This window comes from Trichoderma reesei (genome assembly GCF_000167675.1).
Source record: "Trichoderma reesei QM6a unplaced genomic scaffold TRIREscaffold_26, whole genome shotgun sequence".
Taxonomy (NCBI): Eukaryota; Fungi; Ascomycota; class Sordariomycetes; order Hypocreales; family Hypocreaceae; genus Trichoderma; species Trichoderma reesei.
In genome coordinates, this window is record NW_006711173.1 from 262,062 (window position 1) to 276,833 (window position 14,772).

General features: G+C 52.7%; 6 protein-coding genes across 6 annotated transcripts; 4 read left to right on the forward strand and 2 right to left on the reverse strand.

Annotated features, from left to right (window-relative positions):
* Nucleotides 1-214: 214 nt before the first annotated feature.
* TRIREDRAFT_111393 (uncharacterized protein) lies at nt 215-1,360 on the forward strand (the record flags this gene model as incomplete). Its single annotated transcript, XM_006968799.1, has 5 exons — nt 215-377; nt 456-609; nt 675-794; nt 977-1,002; nt 1,065-1,360. 5 exons carry the CDS (start codon nt 215-217, stop codon nt 1,358-1,360), a joined length of 759 nt encoding a protein of 252 aa, XP_006968861.1.
* A 3,119-nt stretch (nt 1,361-4,479) lies between these two features.
* On the forward strand, nt 4,480-5,671 carry TRIREDRAFT_81659 (uncharacterized protein; the record flags this gene model as incomplete). Its single annotated transcript, XM_006968800.1, has 2 exons — nt 4,480-5,294; nt 5,356-5,671. The coding sequence occupies 2 exons, from the start codon at nt 4,480-4,482 to the stop codon at nt 5,648-5,650; spliced, it is 1,110 nt and encodes a 369-aa protein (XP_006968862.1). The 3' UTR covers nt 5,651-5,671.
* An 876-nt stretch (nt 5,672-6,547) lies between these two features.
* TRIREDRAFT_111395 (uncharacterized protein) lies at nt 6,548-7,339 on the forward strand (the record flags this gene model as incomplete). Its single annotated transcript, XM_006968801.1, has 1 exon — nt 6,548-7,339. One exon carries the CDS (start codon nt 6,548-6,550, stop codon nt 7,337-7,339), a length of 792 nt encoding a protein of 263 aa, XP_006968863.1.
* A 424-nt stretch (nt 7,340-7,763) lies between these two features.
* Nucleotides 7,764-8,823, reverse strand: TRIREDRAFT_39588 (uncharacterized protein; the record flags this gene model as incomplete). Its single annotated transcript, XM_006968762.1, has 2 exons — nt 7,764-8,063; nt 8,131-8,823. Coding segments are annotated over 2 exons (993 nt in total), but the record flags the coding sequence as incomplete, so codon positions are not given.
* A 1,715-nt stretch (nt 8,824-10,538) lies between these two features.
* Nucleotides 10,539-12,248, forward strand: TRIREDRAFT_81661 (glycosyltransferase family 31; the record flags this gene model as incomplete). The annotated part of the gene is made up of 3 exons (XM_006968802.1): nt 10,539-11,262; nt 11,346-11,808; nt 11,874-12,248. Exons 1-3 carry the CDS (start codon nt 10,592-10,594, stop codon nt 12,246-12,248), a joined length of 1,509 nt encoding a protein of 502 aa, XP_006968864.1. The 5' UTR covers nt 10,539-10,591.
* Nucleotides 12,249-12,524: 276 nt separating this feature from the next.
* On the reverse strand, nt 12,525-14,215 carry TRIREDRAFT_5612 (uncharacterized protein; the record flags this gene model as incomplete). The annotated part of the gene is made up of 3 exons (XM_006968754.1): nt 12,525-12,684; nt 12,753-13,944; nt 14,056-14,215. 3 exons carry the CDS (start codon nt 14,213-14,215, stop codon nt 12,525-12,527), a joined length of 1,512 nt encoding a protein of 503 aa, XP_006968816.1.
* Between the last annotated feature and the right edge of the window lie 557 nt (nt 14,216-14,772).

A 14,772-nucleotide genomic window follows, 5' to 3' on the forward strand; every position in this document is an offset into this window, starting at 1 on the left:
TTCGTTGGAGTCGGCGAAGGGTTTCTGTTGATTTCGATGGCAAGAATGTCTGGGTCGGTTCTGCTAAGCGGGTAGCCAACTTTCGTCAGCATGCGCCTTGTTCGGGCTTGGCAAAAGGCAGAAGAGGGAGAATGAGCATGGCGAGCAAAATCTAATACGGCGGGTTGACTGACCAAAAACCTGAGCACGACTCGAGAATTTGTTGCGTAGAACCATGCCCGAATATGTGCGAGAACTCGCCGAAATCAGCGTCAAAAAGTCAGTTGATATGGGATCGCCGAGTGTGACAGAAACCATGGCGCTGCCCAAGACCCAGTCAGAGGTTGGCAAGGAGATAACGGCGTGGCAGAAAGGCTATGATTGTGAGGCAGAAAAAGGTATCTGTGGCCATGGTGGGCAAAGTCCAGTATGAACAGAATCAAGTTCCTCTGGGGCAGCTGGACAAAGGAAAACAGACAAGCCTGTTCAGAAGTCAAACAGAAGCGTACCCTATATTGGCATAAGACGTGGCTTCATGAGCGCCATTGCATTGCCAACGATTCCTCTCTGGTTCATATGCCTCTCTCTACGGTCTCCAACGGTAAAGTGCTCAAGCTTTCTTGAACATTCGTAGGTGGTCGTGGGAAGAATTCTTTCTCCTTTCCACTAGGTAGCCACTTCGTAAAGTCAAACAGGTACGGAGAACCTCAGCCTGAGTTCTTCAGATACTTTGTTATTAACTCTGTACACGTACAATTTACGCTGTCCACCCACTTTGCAATATTTTGGCACATCTGGGCTCATAGCAGCTCGAGGTCAGAGTTTCTATGATGTTTGGCGTGCTCTTCGAGGCGGTTCGAATCGAAAACGTTCGTCAGAGCGAACGACTACGGTAATCTCACTATGTGCTGAATTATCTGGGGCAGCTTTGCCATCTGATTGCTCTGCCACTGCTCCTCAAGATAACCAAAGCAGCAACTTAACAACAGTAATACAGCATTCTCAGCAAGCGCAAGATCAAAGGTACGTAAACACGAGGCAGACAACATCCCTTCAACTCGCTGTGACTGCTTCTGACATTCCAGTATGCAGAAGCATGACACCCAAATCTGATTGTCCTCCATTGCGACGATATCATGTGAATACTGGTGATGCCGCTGCCAAGTCTCGAAACCGATTCTCGACCACCCACAATTTTGTTGTTCATTACGCGTCGGCGAGACGCCAAATACTGTCCGATATCTACAAAGGAGGCTTGGCTACAAGGCTACATCTAGGAGAGGAGCGAGGCGGTGGAGAGGATGGTGACACCGCGAAGTGTAGGCGCCGGCAGTCGACATCAATAGTTGGCCACCTACGTCTCCGAGAACGAAGAACATAGCTTCCAATACTTTCACGATACATATGCAATATATGATCAAACGGGTCAACCTTGCATGAACATCATTACGACGTACAAGTTCCCCAGAATCTCCCAAGTGGCACATCTGGTATCTTGCCAGAGGAATATCAGGTTTGCATTGAAGACACTCAACCTCGAACGGAGCAAGCATTGTGTCTGCAGATATGGTGGCTTTGGACTGGAAATAGAAGATGCCAGTGCTGCCATCCTTTCAACGCTAGGTTTGGGTTTGAAATGTAGACCTTCATTTTGTCAGCCTTCTACGTCCGCTTACTGAGGCTATCGATACCCCCAAGTCTAATTCGATACTGTGGGTATGAAGGAGGCTATGCATTGCTGGTCTAGCGAAGCGACAGTATTTGAACGCGTCTGACTACGCGCTGATGCCCACTTGAGCCTTGAACTTGATCCAGGCCGTCTCTGAAGGAGCTGAACTCACGTTGTGTGCTTGAGGATAGCTCTTTTTAAAGGATGTTATGCCAGATGCCATCTAACTCTGGATCGTCCAAGTAGTAAGATGCTGTTAAAGTGATTTCAAGAATGTCTTCTCGCATATTGAAGAACACAACCACTGACTCTACCCGTAGTGATCATGTCCTTAATGCGTAAGAAGGCGTCCCAATAACGACACATTGTGGACTCGAAGGGGATTATGGGAACCATGACAAAGTCTCTTGGGAAAAAATCATCTGAAGAATGTTTTGACATGATGCGACAGTTTGGTTCTCCGTCGGATTCACTTTAGACGTGAGGAACAACAACTACGTCTACGAAACTTGCACTGTCGTAGTAAAGGCGTGCTTTTGAGTTTCTCTGAACTGTCCTCTACAGTCACGGCAAGTACTGATGTCACATTGCAAAGATGAACAGCAACGGCTTCAATTCAATCCCTTCATCCGCATCCCATGTCTAGACCCCAAATCAATATCCGATTCTCCGGCCAAACCCCCTCCCCTTCAAAGGTCGTCCAACGTCATGGGTTCCCCGACCTCATCCCCTTCGGGATAGGCCTCGACGAGCCAAGTGCTCGTTCTCATCTCCTCAAGCCGCAAATCGTCGATAGACGTGTTGGTTGGCCTCGCCAGCATCGTGATCTCCTGCGACAGCTCGATCACGATGCCGTCGTGCCCAGTGACACGAAGGACAGAGGCGAAATAGATCTGGAGGGCACCGCCCTCACGCCTCTCATCGTGCTCAATGAGGTTGCTGATACTTCTATCGATCCTTGTTGCCTGTGTGGCCCTCTCCTAGAGGACCTCAATCTGCTCGGCTGAGGAAAGAGGCTCTCCGTTGTCGTAATAAAACACCGTGGTGGTGTAGATCAGGCGACTAAGCGCCAGCGGCCTGGTCGTGATTGACTCCAGGGAGTCGAAGACTGCACAAAACTCCCTCGCAAACCGTTCTCCGGGGCTCATGGTGGAAGGATCCATATCGCGATCGTGAATGCTGAGATTGAGCTGGAAAAGAGATTAGCGGATCAACAGCAGAAGCCACTTTCTGGGTTTGGATTTCGTACAGATGAGATGATTTGCTTGGTAGGTAGGTTTGGCAGAGGGTATGGGGACTTGTTCTTGAAGGAAGAGTGTCAAGTCAAGGCTGATCCGAGTCGACTACCTGGCATCTATGTCTTATGTACGTTGTAGTTTCCCACCTGCTCAGAAACAACTCACTTTGATCGCTTACAGCCAGTATTGCGCTTTTGAATGGCTGGCGTTCCATGTGGCCTGTGTTGTCATTGGCGGTCATCGAGAGCATTGGTGGGCCTACGCAGACGGAAAATCTCGAGTCGACTGATGGACACTGATAGAATAGAGAGGATTGTATTTGGGCTATTACTTGGCAATGATTTGCCCATATTTCATGCGTTGTCGGATGTGAATAATATCTTGTCAACTCCATTCAGGAGGTCATCTTCCGAGGAGACGATCCGACTTTCCCTCGATAGCCGAGGCGAGCTCTGCCGCCTGGGGAGTGTTTCGTGTGGAAGACCATATCCCCAAATGTGAGATACCTACGTAGAACGCAGAGCATGAATGGAATTCAATAGGATGGGTCACAGAGATGAGGTAGTGGCATCTACGGCGATCAAGATCAAGATCAAGTTGCAGCCTCGAGGGCCATAGTACTTTATAAATTCGCGAACATAACAACCTCTGTCTTCCAAAGTAAGCTATTTTTTACGCTGAGTTGAAAAGAAATGTTACTCGGATGTTGGGAACTATGCTCATGCTCTATGACCAAGAATATGGGAGTGAACCACCGAAAAGGATGGAAGCTGTGAGGGTATTAGCGATCGACCCCCTCTTTCATTGACCTCGCTGAAGTCCTGACCGTCTGCCTATTCCCTGAGAGCTGTCTTGTTCGCGGGGATGCTCATCAAATGGTGCGGTATGATCTGTCGGCCTGCAGAGCTACCGTTTGGAAGAATGTTAAAGAACTGCCCATTCACGAGAAGAACTCAAGTTCTGCCTGAGCGCCGATCCGGCCATCTCTGTGCTTTTGGGTGCTCACAAACACGGATCTCGTCATGGAAGTGCTCCAGGCAACGTAGGCTGCCGCCACCCTGGCTTGGGTCTCACTTCCGGTTCTTCGCCTCAAGTCTCTTCTGGTTTTTCTCTCAACGGCTGCCTTCACGGCTTGGCTAAACGATCGCGTAAATTGGTGTCTTTCTGCGTATCAGGCACGGAATTTGATATCAAAGGGTCGCCCCAAAAGAGATCCCATCGGTTTCACAGTGACTCAACCTTTGCAAGCAGCTGGTCTCTGCAGTGGAAATTCTGTCAACACTGGACAGCGAGGTTCCACTCTCTCCCTTGACGCCGTGCTGCGACAGAATCAGCCCACATCTAGTAAAATCCGGGGAAAGTGTAATTCTTGCTGAATTTGGTTGCTGCTCGTGTTGTTCTGGTATTTTCCTGCGGTCGCAAAATGATATCTGATCTTCATGATGACAGATGGATGACATCACAAACTGGATGCCCATCAGCTCTCAAGACACCTTCGGATGCTCTTTTGAACCTCTGCTCTACGTAAGCCAATCAACAAACCATTTTTCTTACTTCTTCTGACAATCTAGTATTGACCCAACCATCACCAAAATGGTAGAGAAGACGACGGAGGACGACCAACACCAGCAGGCTTCTGCCGGTGAGAAGCACAAGACCGAGGCGGAAACGCCAGACCCTAAGCGGACCAAGGTTGAATCAGAGACGTCTGCCGATCAAGGCAAGGAGAATGACAAGGAGAACGACAAGAGAGAGGAGTCAAACACTCATCAGACGAAGAATAAAGAGCCGGAAGAGTCCAAGTCCGAGGTAAAATCTGAAAACGGCACCACCGGCAGAGCCAAAGCAGACAAAGGCAAAGACGCGCCCGCCAGCATCCTCGAAAAGGGCATCATTTATTTCTTCATCCGAGGCCGCGTGGACGTCGACAAGCCCGAGGAAGTGGACGACATTGCGCGAAGCTTCATCATCCTCAGGCCGATAGGTCATGACGCAAAGCTGAGCAAGCCGCCGCTGGCGGATGCTGGAAACACGCGGATTCTCGTCCTACCCAAAAAGGTGCTCCCTTCTAGTGGCAGAGACCGCTTCCTAGCGTTTGTCGACAAGACTGGCGCGTCATACGATGAGATCAAGGGACAATTTCTGGCTGGTGCGGATTACGAGACCAAGACCAAGGGCACCAGACACACGCCAGCAGCTACACCGGTGGGCGAAGGTGTCTATGCCATCACAAGTACTGGGCGCGAGAGCCATCTCGCGTACATGCTGACGATTCCGCAAGAGCTCGGCGAGGTGCAGAAGGACCTTGGTCTGAAGGAGCAAGGAAGCTTCATCATTAGCACCAAGAATCCAGAGTATCCGGCGCCTGCCTCTGCTCGTCTTCCCCAAGCACCAGAGTATCCGAAGAAGTAGGTGTCGATATCCGTTCGCTTCATGCGTGACCTTGTGATTGCTGACTTGGGTTTGCAGGATGCATGAGGAGTTTCATGAATATCGCTGGATTCCCACCCGGCCGCATCACCTCGACTATGCCAACACCCAGATCCTGATGATTGGAGAGTCGTCTGGTATTAAGAAAGCTTTGGGCGTTGAGGATGACGGGGGTAAACAGGCGAACAAGGAGGAGCCCCTTGAGGAGATGGAAGAGTTGGAAGAGCAGGACTTGAAGCGGATGCAGCAGCTGTCGGGAGACGACTCTGCATCAATCTACGCAGACTTGAAGGCTCATGCGGAAGATTACCCAAAGCTTCAGACCACCTTTTGAAGGTCTTGCAGCAGCGGGGTATTTCGTTTCAATAGCGCTCAGTTGATGACACTCGTAACGTTCAATATAAAAGTCAAGGTTGTTCATCGAAGCCTCAACGATAGGCGCCTTTTCTACCCAAGAACTACATGTCACAAGAAGACCTACCTACCTATGGAGGCAGGGACACATCCACGGTGTATTTTACATAGCCACCAATAAGGTACTCCGAAAATTGAACAAATTGCACCTACTGTCGAGCAAATCTGTTAAAGCATCAGAATCTGGGTTGATCGATCAAACAATTGTACCATGTAATTACATCAAGTCTGGTGAGCAACAAATCGGAAACTTTTGAATTATTTGTCCGGATCGATACTACCTCGGTACTGTGACTCTTCGACAAGACAAAGGTAGGCTATCCATCAGCTAATGACACCCGCAGAAATGATTCACGGGCCCTTTGTGCCAACATCCTGCCTCAATTGGTCTGGCTCAGCAGTTCGGATTGTTACCCATGGAACTTTTTGCGTTTCCTCCTAAAAGGTCAAGCTGGACGAGAGCGACTAGATCGAGAGATTGCCGGAGTAGCGCGGGGCACGAGGGTCTATCTCCATTTGGAACGACTGTGACTCACAAGTGTGATTGTTGGTAAAGGGGACAAGATGAGGGGAAGTTGTCGTCGAGATAGGGTAACCATTCATGAGGAGAAGGCGACACATTGGGACGAAAACCACACGATCTGAGGTATAAGAGAGACAAGATGAGGTTCAAGGGGAAGAATCACTCTCATCGACACAATCGACAAATTGCCCAAGAATGTCTTCACCCACTTCCTTCGAGCCCATACCGGCCACGGCGGCGGCAACCATTGCGAAATACCACATCAGCTCGCCCGACTACCCAGGCCACCTGGACATGGAAATCGGTCAAGCAGAGCACCGTATCAAATTCATCAACTTCTGGCAGCTGGCCCCCGGCAGCCGCGTCCTCGAAATCGGATGCGGCCAGGGCACCACGACCGCGGTCCTGGCCGAGGCTGTCGGATCCACGGGGCACGTCGATGCCGTAGATCCTGGGCCGCCAGAGTACGGAGCCCCCTGGACGCTTGCCCAGGCGCAGGAGCATCTCTCGGGCAGCGCGATTGGAGACCGCATCTCGTGGCACTTTGCCGACCCGGTTGATTTCCTGGCGGCGAACGCGGGCAAGACGTGGGACTATGTCGTCTTTGCGCACTGCATCTGGTACTTTGACTCGCCGGCAACGCTGACGAGGATGCTGGGCGCCTTGAAGGGCCGTGCAAAGGAGCTGCTGATTGCGGAATATGCGCTCAAAGCGACGGAGTTGAAGGCCCTGCCGCATGTCCTTGCCTCGGTGGCGAGGGCCACTCTCGAGGCTCACAATAAGGCCAGCGCAGCCAACATTCGGTGCTTGTCCAGCCCGGGCGCCATTGCTGATGCTGCGGGTGAGAATGGGTGGAAGCTCGATGAGGAGACTGTGGTGGTGCCTGGGGAGGGACTCATGGATGGCCACTGGGAGACGGGAAGTGTCAAGAGCACCCACTTTTTGAAGGAGATTGAGGAGAACGTCGAGGATCTGAAAGTCAAGGCGCTGTTGCGGTCGGCTAGAGATGGTGTTTTGGGGGCCTTGGAGACGGTGGGTGTGCAGAAGTCGTGGACTATGGATGTCTGGGTGGCCAAGTTTCATTAGGGATGAAGGCTGGGCAATGTATATATCGAATACTGCTGGCCTGATTATAAGAATGGTCATGTCGCAAGAGTCCAAGCAGAAACCAATCTATTAGCATCTAATCCTTCATATATCATCTATGAATAGGCAACGACAACTCCAGCCTCATGCATGATTGTTTGCACGCGTAGGTTTCATGGTCTGCTGACCCCTGGCTCGATCTCGGCTTTGTGAGTATCCATATATTCATCCTCGAAAGGCTTCGCTCCCAAACGCCACCAGCACATGGCAGACATGAGAGCTTCGTCCTTTTCTTTGCTCCCAAAGAGGACTTCGGAGGTGCCGTCTCCAAGGTGTGTGACTGAGCGATCCTAGAAAGATGCCGTTAGTGAACCGGCTCTAAAGGAGATATCTTAGAATGTTTTAGAAGAGGGTACCATACCAGCCCTAGAGTCAGCTTAATGACACCATCTGCCCAGAGGTTCTTGTATATGTGGCTAGGCGTCTTGCCTGCCACTGCAAGAAGGATATTTTCCGCCACGACGGTCGCCTGCCGCATCGCTGATCGTGCGTTTGGATTTGGGGTGTCGGTGTCGGCGACATCGCCGCATGCGTAGACGTTTGGCAGAGAATCGTCCGCTATCTGGAGGGTCGGCTTGATTTTGATGTGTCCTGAGGGCGAGATGGAGTCGGGAGAGAGATTGGAAAGCACGTCAGATAGTGGCCTCTGTCCTGTGCAGTTCATCTACCGCAACGCATTAGCTCAAGAACGCAGAGCAGTTTGAGTAACTTGTCAGAAGAAGTGCGCGTACGAAGAAATCACAGGTGATTGTTCGGCCAGACCGAAGGGTGACGGTCCCAGAGGTTGCGTCTTCATTAACAACACGGTCTTGAAGCACGAGTTCCACTCCCAGCCTTTCGAGCCCTTCGCGCGCGGCTTTCTGGAGACCTTGACCAAATCGGTGCATCACTGCGGCTCTGGAGTGAATCAGGACGATGTGCTTCTCTGGATAGAGAGCCTTGGCGTCTGTGGCGACTTCGACTCCTGCGGCGCCTCCTCCCACGACGACAACTGTCTTGGCTGCTTCGATGCGGTTCTGCATGCGTTGGAGAAGCTTCATTCCATCCAGCTTGTCCGTAGCATTGACTCGCGAAGGAAGGCCTTCCCTGACCCCCGAGCCGGTAGCGACAACTAAGAATTCGTAGGGAATCGCTTCGCCGCTATCCTGTAGCTTCACGGTTGCTTGGTCAATGTCGACAACCTTGTCCTTTACCCAGCGGTAAGAACCCTCTGGAGCGCCAGCCATGTAGCCTCCATATGGAATGAACGCCTTGTGTTCGTGGCCCTTGACAACGCAGAATCTCGGCAGCACCCAAGTGAAATGGAAATGGCTGTTTGGCTCGACGACTACGACTCGGTATGGGCTTCGGGGAGGTAGGCCCCCTGCAATGACCTGGGCCACTCGGTAGCCTGCAAAGGAAGCGCCGACAATGACAATGTTTCGAGTCCTCTCTTCGGCTGCTGAGGATCCTAGCCAATGGGCTTGTCGTCGTACGATGGCGGCTCGGACAGCGAGTCGTACCTCTGTCCATAGGAAGAGGAGGGCATAACCCACGATTTTGGTGTAAAGTTTCGTCTTCTCCAGCATCTCGGAAACATGAAAGAATGGTTCTTCTTACAAGCAAATACCATAGCAGTTGGGCTATTTCCCATATTGCCTGCGTACCACATCGTCCTTCTATAAGCCTGGACACGATCAAAAGGGGTGAAAATGCCGACATGCTTCAACGCCTTCTCCGGCCGATTGTGTCCGAGTCCGAGTCGGAGCTCCTGGACCCGCGCGTTAGAATCTCTCATCAGAGCCCAGCGTCTGCCTTGAAAAGCTCGGGAATGCCAAGGGCCCGACGCGGCGGACAGTGGGGAGGAGGAGATCGTTGGCTGTAGGCTTGACGCTAGCAGATGCTTCGTCAGGGATGATTCTCGATCGGTGTGGGCCAAGAGTCGTTATCTGATCATCTGATAAAAATGCTTTCGTCTTCCCGCGTTGCTGCCGACGGACATTGCCAGCGGACATTGTTTCGGAGTTGGCGGGCTTTTCCTGCTCTGGTGGCTTCTCTGACTGATTGCGCGATCCATGCAACTGTCACAATCCCTTTGATGCCATAGACCGATGGCCTGGAATGCGGCGTTCTTCTCATGAACCAGTGGGTGAAAGACACACGGAACAGTGGCCTCGTCTCTTGGTATTACTCTGCAGAGTTTGGTTAGGCTTTGGGGCTTCTGGTACGCGACAAGCAACCGGCAGCCGTTGACGCTGTCCATCACTCAGAACCACAGCGGCTGACCAGCGCCTTTGCCATGAACCAAAAAGCATCCATATACATTTCGATTTTTGAAGCAGAAAAAGGAGAAGTATCTACTAATTTGATTTTGATAGTAGTTGAACTAATAAGTCTGCATCACGGCCAAAGACTTCCCAAGTCAACTCTTAGAGGCGCGCAAATGACCTTCAAACGACTTCCCTCATCTCTCAACTTGTGGCGCCTCTGCTCATGGGTACCTACATACAATTTTCTGTCTCACGCAACCCATCCAGCCAAGCCAGCGTCAAACTGGACCCCTTACCTTACCTCACCTTACCCAGGCAACCCGGCCTTAGACTTTTGGCATTCCACATTCGATCAAGCCACTGCGAAACGGATTTTTGCTTGTTTTGTACAGATTGAAGGGCTACAGCGTACCTCAATAGGTACCTCGATAGGTATATCATGTCATACTCCGTACAAATTTCCCCCATGGCACGCTGTCAAGTATCACTAGATATTCCTTTTAACATTTAACTTGGGCAATACGAGGACTAACAATGGGTTTGAGGTACCGTTCCCGAAGCGCCACCGACCCGACAAGTATACTCTACCTGCCATTAGGGCCATTGTCCGCGCAGAAAGCATGTACCGGGTTCAAAGATAGAGGCCCCCATTTGGGCTTCCTCACGAGCGACATCCGCCGCCAACAGAAAAAAGTTGCCCAGATCCCGGTCGCGCTGTGGCTGTGAAGGGGGGGGAAAAGAGAAGAGAAAATAATAATAATCCGAAGCAAGAATTAGTAGCAGGATCGTGAACCACGACTCGGTCTCGTTCTACCGCGTCTTGCTTCTCATCTTCATCTTCGTTCTTCTTCTTCTTCTTCCTTCTCCTCTTCCTCCTCCTCTTCTCTCCGTTCGATCGTCTGACCCTGTGCAGCACGGCTTCCAAGGCCATGTGCAGGCAGTCATGGCGCTCTTCCCCAAGCCTGCGGAGACGCAGCAACTCGGGCTCTTCCTCCTGAACAAGCGCCTGATCCGCATCTTCCTCGGCGTCGCCTTCTTCGTCCTCGTCGTCCTCGGCCTCGTCTGGCGCCAGCAGCACGATGCCCTTCCCGTCCTGCCGCCGGCCCCGGGCTTCGACGAGCCGCCCGGCTTCTACCCGTACGAGACGGTCAGCGACTACTGGCCGGTGTCTCTCGATCCCACCGGCAAGTCGACCCAAGACCTCTGCGCAACGTTCCCCAAGCACATGCTCAGCCTCGTCCAGCCTGTCCTCAAGATGGGCCACGGCGAGGACCGCACCAAGCTCGACGCCCAGCTCGACAGCGTCAGCGCGTGCTTCCGCCCCGACGAGCTGCTCATCTTCTCCGACCTCGACGAGCGCATCCGCAACTTCACGGCCATTGACATCCTCGCCGGCCTTCCGCCCAAGTACTACGACCTCGAGTATAACCCGGACATTGGAAACTATCTCTTGCAGAAGGAATTGAGCCAGAATGGTACGCTGGACAAGGATCAGGAGGCGACGAAGAAGGTCAATGGCTGGATCATTGATCGCTTCAAGTTTCTGCCGCAGATTGAGCGTGCCTGGTTGATGCGGCCAAACAAGCCGTTTTACTTTTTCTACGAGACGGATACGTACGTACATGTGTGCTTCTGATGATTGTCTGCCGGCTTTGGGGGCACAGGGTAGTGCTAACCCTTCTCTTCGCTCTCCACAGATATGTCGTGTGGGATACAGTATACCGGTTCCTCTCCACGTTCGACCCCGACGTTCCCATCTACATGGGCTCTCCATCCCCCGGGCGGCACGACAGCAGTCGAGACAACCTCAAGACATGGTTCGCCAACGGCGGCCCCGGATTCGCCCTCAGCCGCGGAGCCGTCAAGGCGCTTCTCCGCCGCGACGTGGCACCGCATGGCCAATACAGCGGGCCGACCGTCAGCGAAGAGTGGCTTCCCCTGATCAAGGACGAGTGCTGCGGCGACAGCGTTGTCGGCTGGACGCTGTGGAACAATGGCGTGGCTCTGCAGGGATACTGGCCCATGTTCAACCCTCATCCGCTGCACGGTATTCCCTTTAGCGATCGCTACTGGTGCCAGCCCATCATGACGCTGCACAAGACGACGCCAAAGGACATGGTTGAGGTCTGGAAGTGGGAGTTTGGGCAGAGGAAGTTTAAGGTATGTTGTAACTTCACTCTGACACATCAAATGGCGAGATATGTCTAACATGTCTGGCTTCTTAGCGGCCCTTGCTATACGCCGATTATTGGAATTTCCATCGACCAGGAACCTCCGACACTCTGGACAACTGGGATAACGGAGACTGGGACGCCTCCAAGTCTGGCCCCGAACAAGGCATTGACTCGTTTGAGAAATGCGAGGAGGCCTGCAAGAAGGACGACAGCTGTGTCCAGTGGAACTGGAGGGGTAGAGATGAAAAAGTATGTGTTCTCGCAAGATCTTTCCGATACGGAGAGAAGCGTGAGCCGGAGCAGCGAGACGACAAGTGGGTGGACTACAAGTCCGGTTGGATCAAGGACAGGCTCGACAAATTCCGCCAGGAGAGGCAGTGCGAGGTGGTGGAGTGGGTTGGGCCAAGCATTACGCGGGTGTTTTGAGCATTGCTGGTTATCTCTTACGAAGGCGACGAAGCGCTGATACCCGTTGGCACGAGGGTTTCTACTTGGGTTATGAAGGACGCATTGGATGCTGCCACTTGGATGACTTTGACTGGCATTGGGGTTGGATATACCTGGACACTGTAGATTTAAATATCGTATATAAATTAGAGAATAGTTATTTATGCCCCGGGAGAGCGCAGCCGATCCTTGGGTATCATGATTTGATTAGAGGTGACGCTGGCTTTCTGGAAACCCCCATCACTTCCTCGCCTTTTAGTAAACGTAACGAAAGTAGGGGTTTTCTTTGTCTGTGAGATCCTGGAAGGCAAGCTTTGATCGCTCAGCCTCGTCTTCCGGCAAGGCCATCTTCTTCTTGTTCTCGGCTCGGAGGACAAAGTATAGCGTGATGGATGAAAGAATGCAAATGATGTAGCTGTACACAACATGTTAGCAAGAGCGCTCTCAATACGTCTCATCTTCATCAGCTTGATGGAAGCGTACCATATGATGAGGCCCAGCCACAAGGCGGGATAGTGTCGGTTCTTCGTCTGTGACCAAACCAGCTGAGGGCCAACAATGTTTCCAACGCAGTAGGCAACGAAGATTGTCGCCGCCATGAAGCTCTTCTTCGTGTGGCCCGCCACATTCGACATCCCTACGGTTATGATGAGACTGACGGTGCCGCCAAAGAAGCCCGTGATGGAGTAGCCAACGACGGGGGCGGCGGCGTGGAAGCTCCAGGTGCTCTTCCAGATGATGGCGCAGCCGGCGATGACGGGCAGACAGGTGAGGACGAGCATGATGATGCGGACGTTGTTCACCTTGGAGCCGATGTAGCCGGTGGCCAGGATGACGATGAAGCAGAGGCCGCCGAGGGGGAACTGGAAGAGGATCGAGTGGAGGCTGTCCCAGCCAAAGGTCGACACGATGAGGGGGCCGAAGCCGCTGACCGCGCCGTTGACCGTGTACGCAGAGGCCATCATCAGGAAGATCAGCCAGACTTTGACGTCCAGCACGGCCTCCTTGAGCTGAGAGGCCTTGAGCTTGGTGCACCGCACGCCAGTCTGTCCGTGGCGGAGCCTTTCCACGGCCGCAAACCGCTCCTCCTTGGTCAGGAACCAGGCCGACACGGGCGAGTTGGGCAGGGCAAAGCAAAAGAGGCCAAAGAGGAACGTCAGGGATCCGGCGAGCAGGTAGATGTACTGCCAGCGCTTGAGCCCGCCTCCCGTGATCTGGGCGAAGCCGTAGTTGAGGGCGCCGCCGATGATGGTGAACAAGCCCGTGCTGCTGAACCACCAGCTCTGGCGCAGCGACTGCTCCGACTGCGTGTAGTAGCTGGACACGATGCACATGAAGCCCGTGGGGATGATGCTCTCGACGAAGCCGAGGAAGAAGCGCTGCACGTACAGGCCCTGCCAGGAGGTGACGGCCGCCGTCAGCATGCAGATGGTCGCCCAGAGGATCACGACGGCGCCGAGGATGCGGCCGATGTCGAAGCGCTGCAGGGCAAAGGTCATGGGGTACAGGCCGCCCAGCATGCCGAAGTAGAAGAGCGACGTGGCCCAGCTGAGGCGGCGCGTGTCGACGGTTGGAGGGACGGTTGAGCTGTCGACGACGCTGAGATGGAGGTCGGTTGTCATGCCGAAGAGGGCGGCTGAGCCCAGGATGGCTTTGTCGTAGTAGACGAGGCCATCTATCAAAACAAGAGTCAGTACCTTACATATAGCTTCATATCGTGTTTCTCCGTCCAAGGCTTCAGAAGAGACGAAAAGCCTTGGAGAAGAGAAGAGATTGGAGGACTCACATCCGCATATCATTGCCGGCATCAGGAACCAGTCAATCTTCCTGATTGCTCTTGCGAGGACAACAGGATCGATTGTATGCTGCACTTCGCCCACCATCGCCACGGCCTCATCCTTGGCGGACGAGGCTTCATGTTGGTTGTTTGCCACTGCTTCCCCCATGGTGGTGGAACAGTATTCAGCTCTGGATTACCTCCGAGACTCACTCTCTATCACAGTCCCAATGAGACAAGAGCCACAAGAATATCAAGAAAAATCAACTCCAGAGAAGGAGAGAAAGACTGAGCGAAAAAAGAAAAAAGTTCTCATCCTGAAGAGTAGGGAAAAAAGAGCTCTCATACAAAGAGAGCCTAGCCTCTGTGATAGAGATGCGACTACTGGTGTTGGCGCGATAATTAGATCAACATACCCGACTGAGCTAAAGAGAAAATCAGGAAGCGAGCATCGAAAAGGATGAGCCTGTTGCGTCGTCATTGGTGGTTCGAGGGACGGATGGATCCGACAGTGTGGATCGGCTGGAGCTGAATCTTGATGAACCGTTGAGGATGATTTTCCAAGTGCCGGGAGAGTGAAAGAAACTATTGGATGCTTTGATGGTTTGATGGCTTGGAGCTTGGGCTGGAAGAGGCTGGAAGAGTTGAGTTCAGAACGGGGAGGCTCTTTGGAAACATGGATTGCACGTGGATGGGCGTCTACCTAATATGAGCCACAGATGAGGA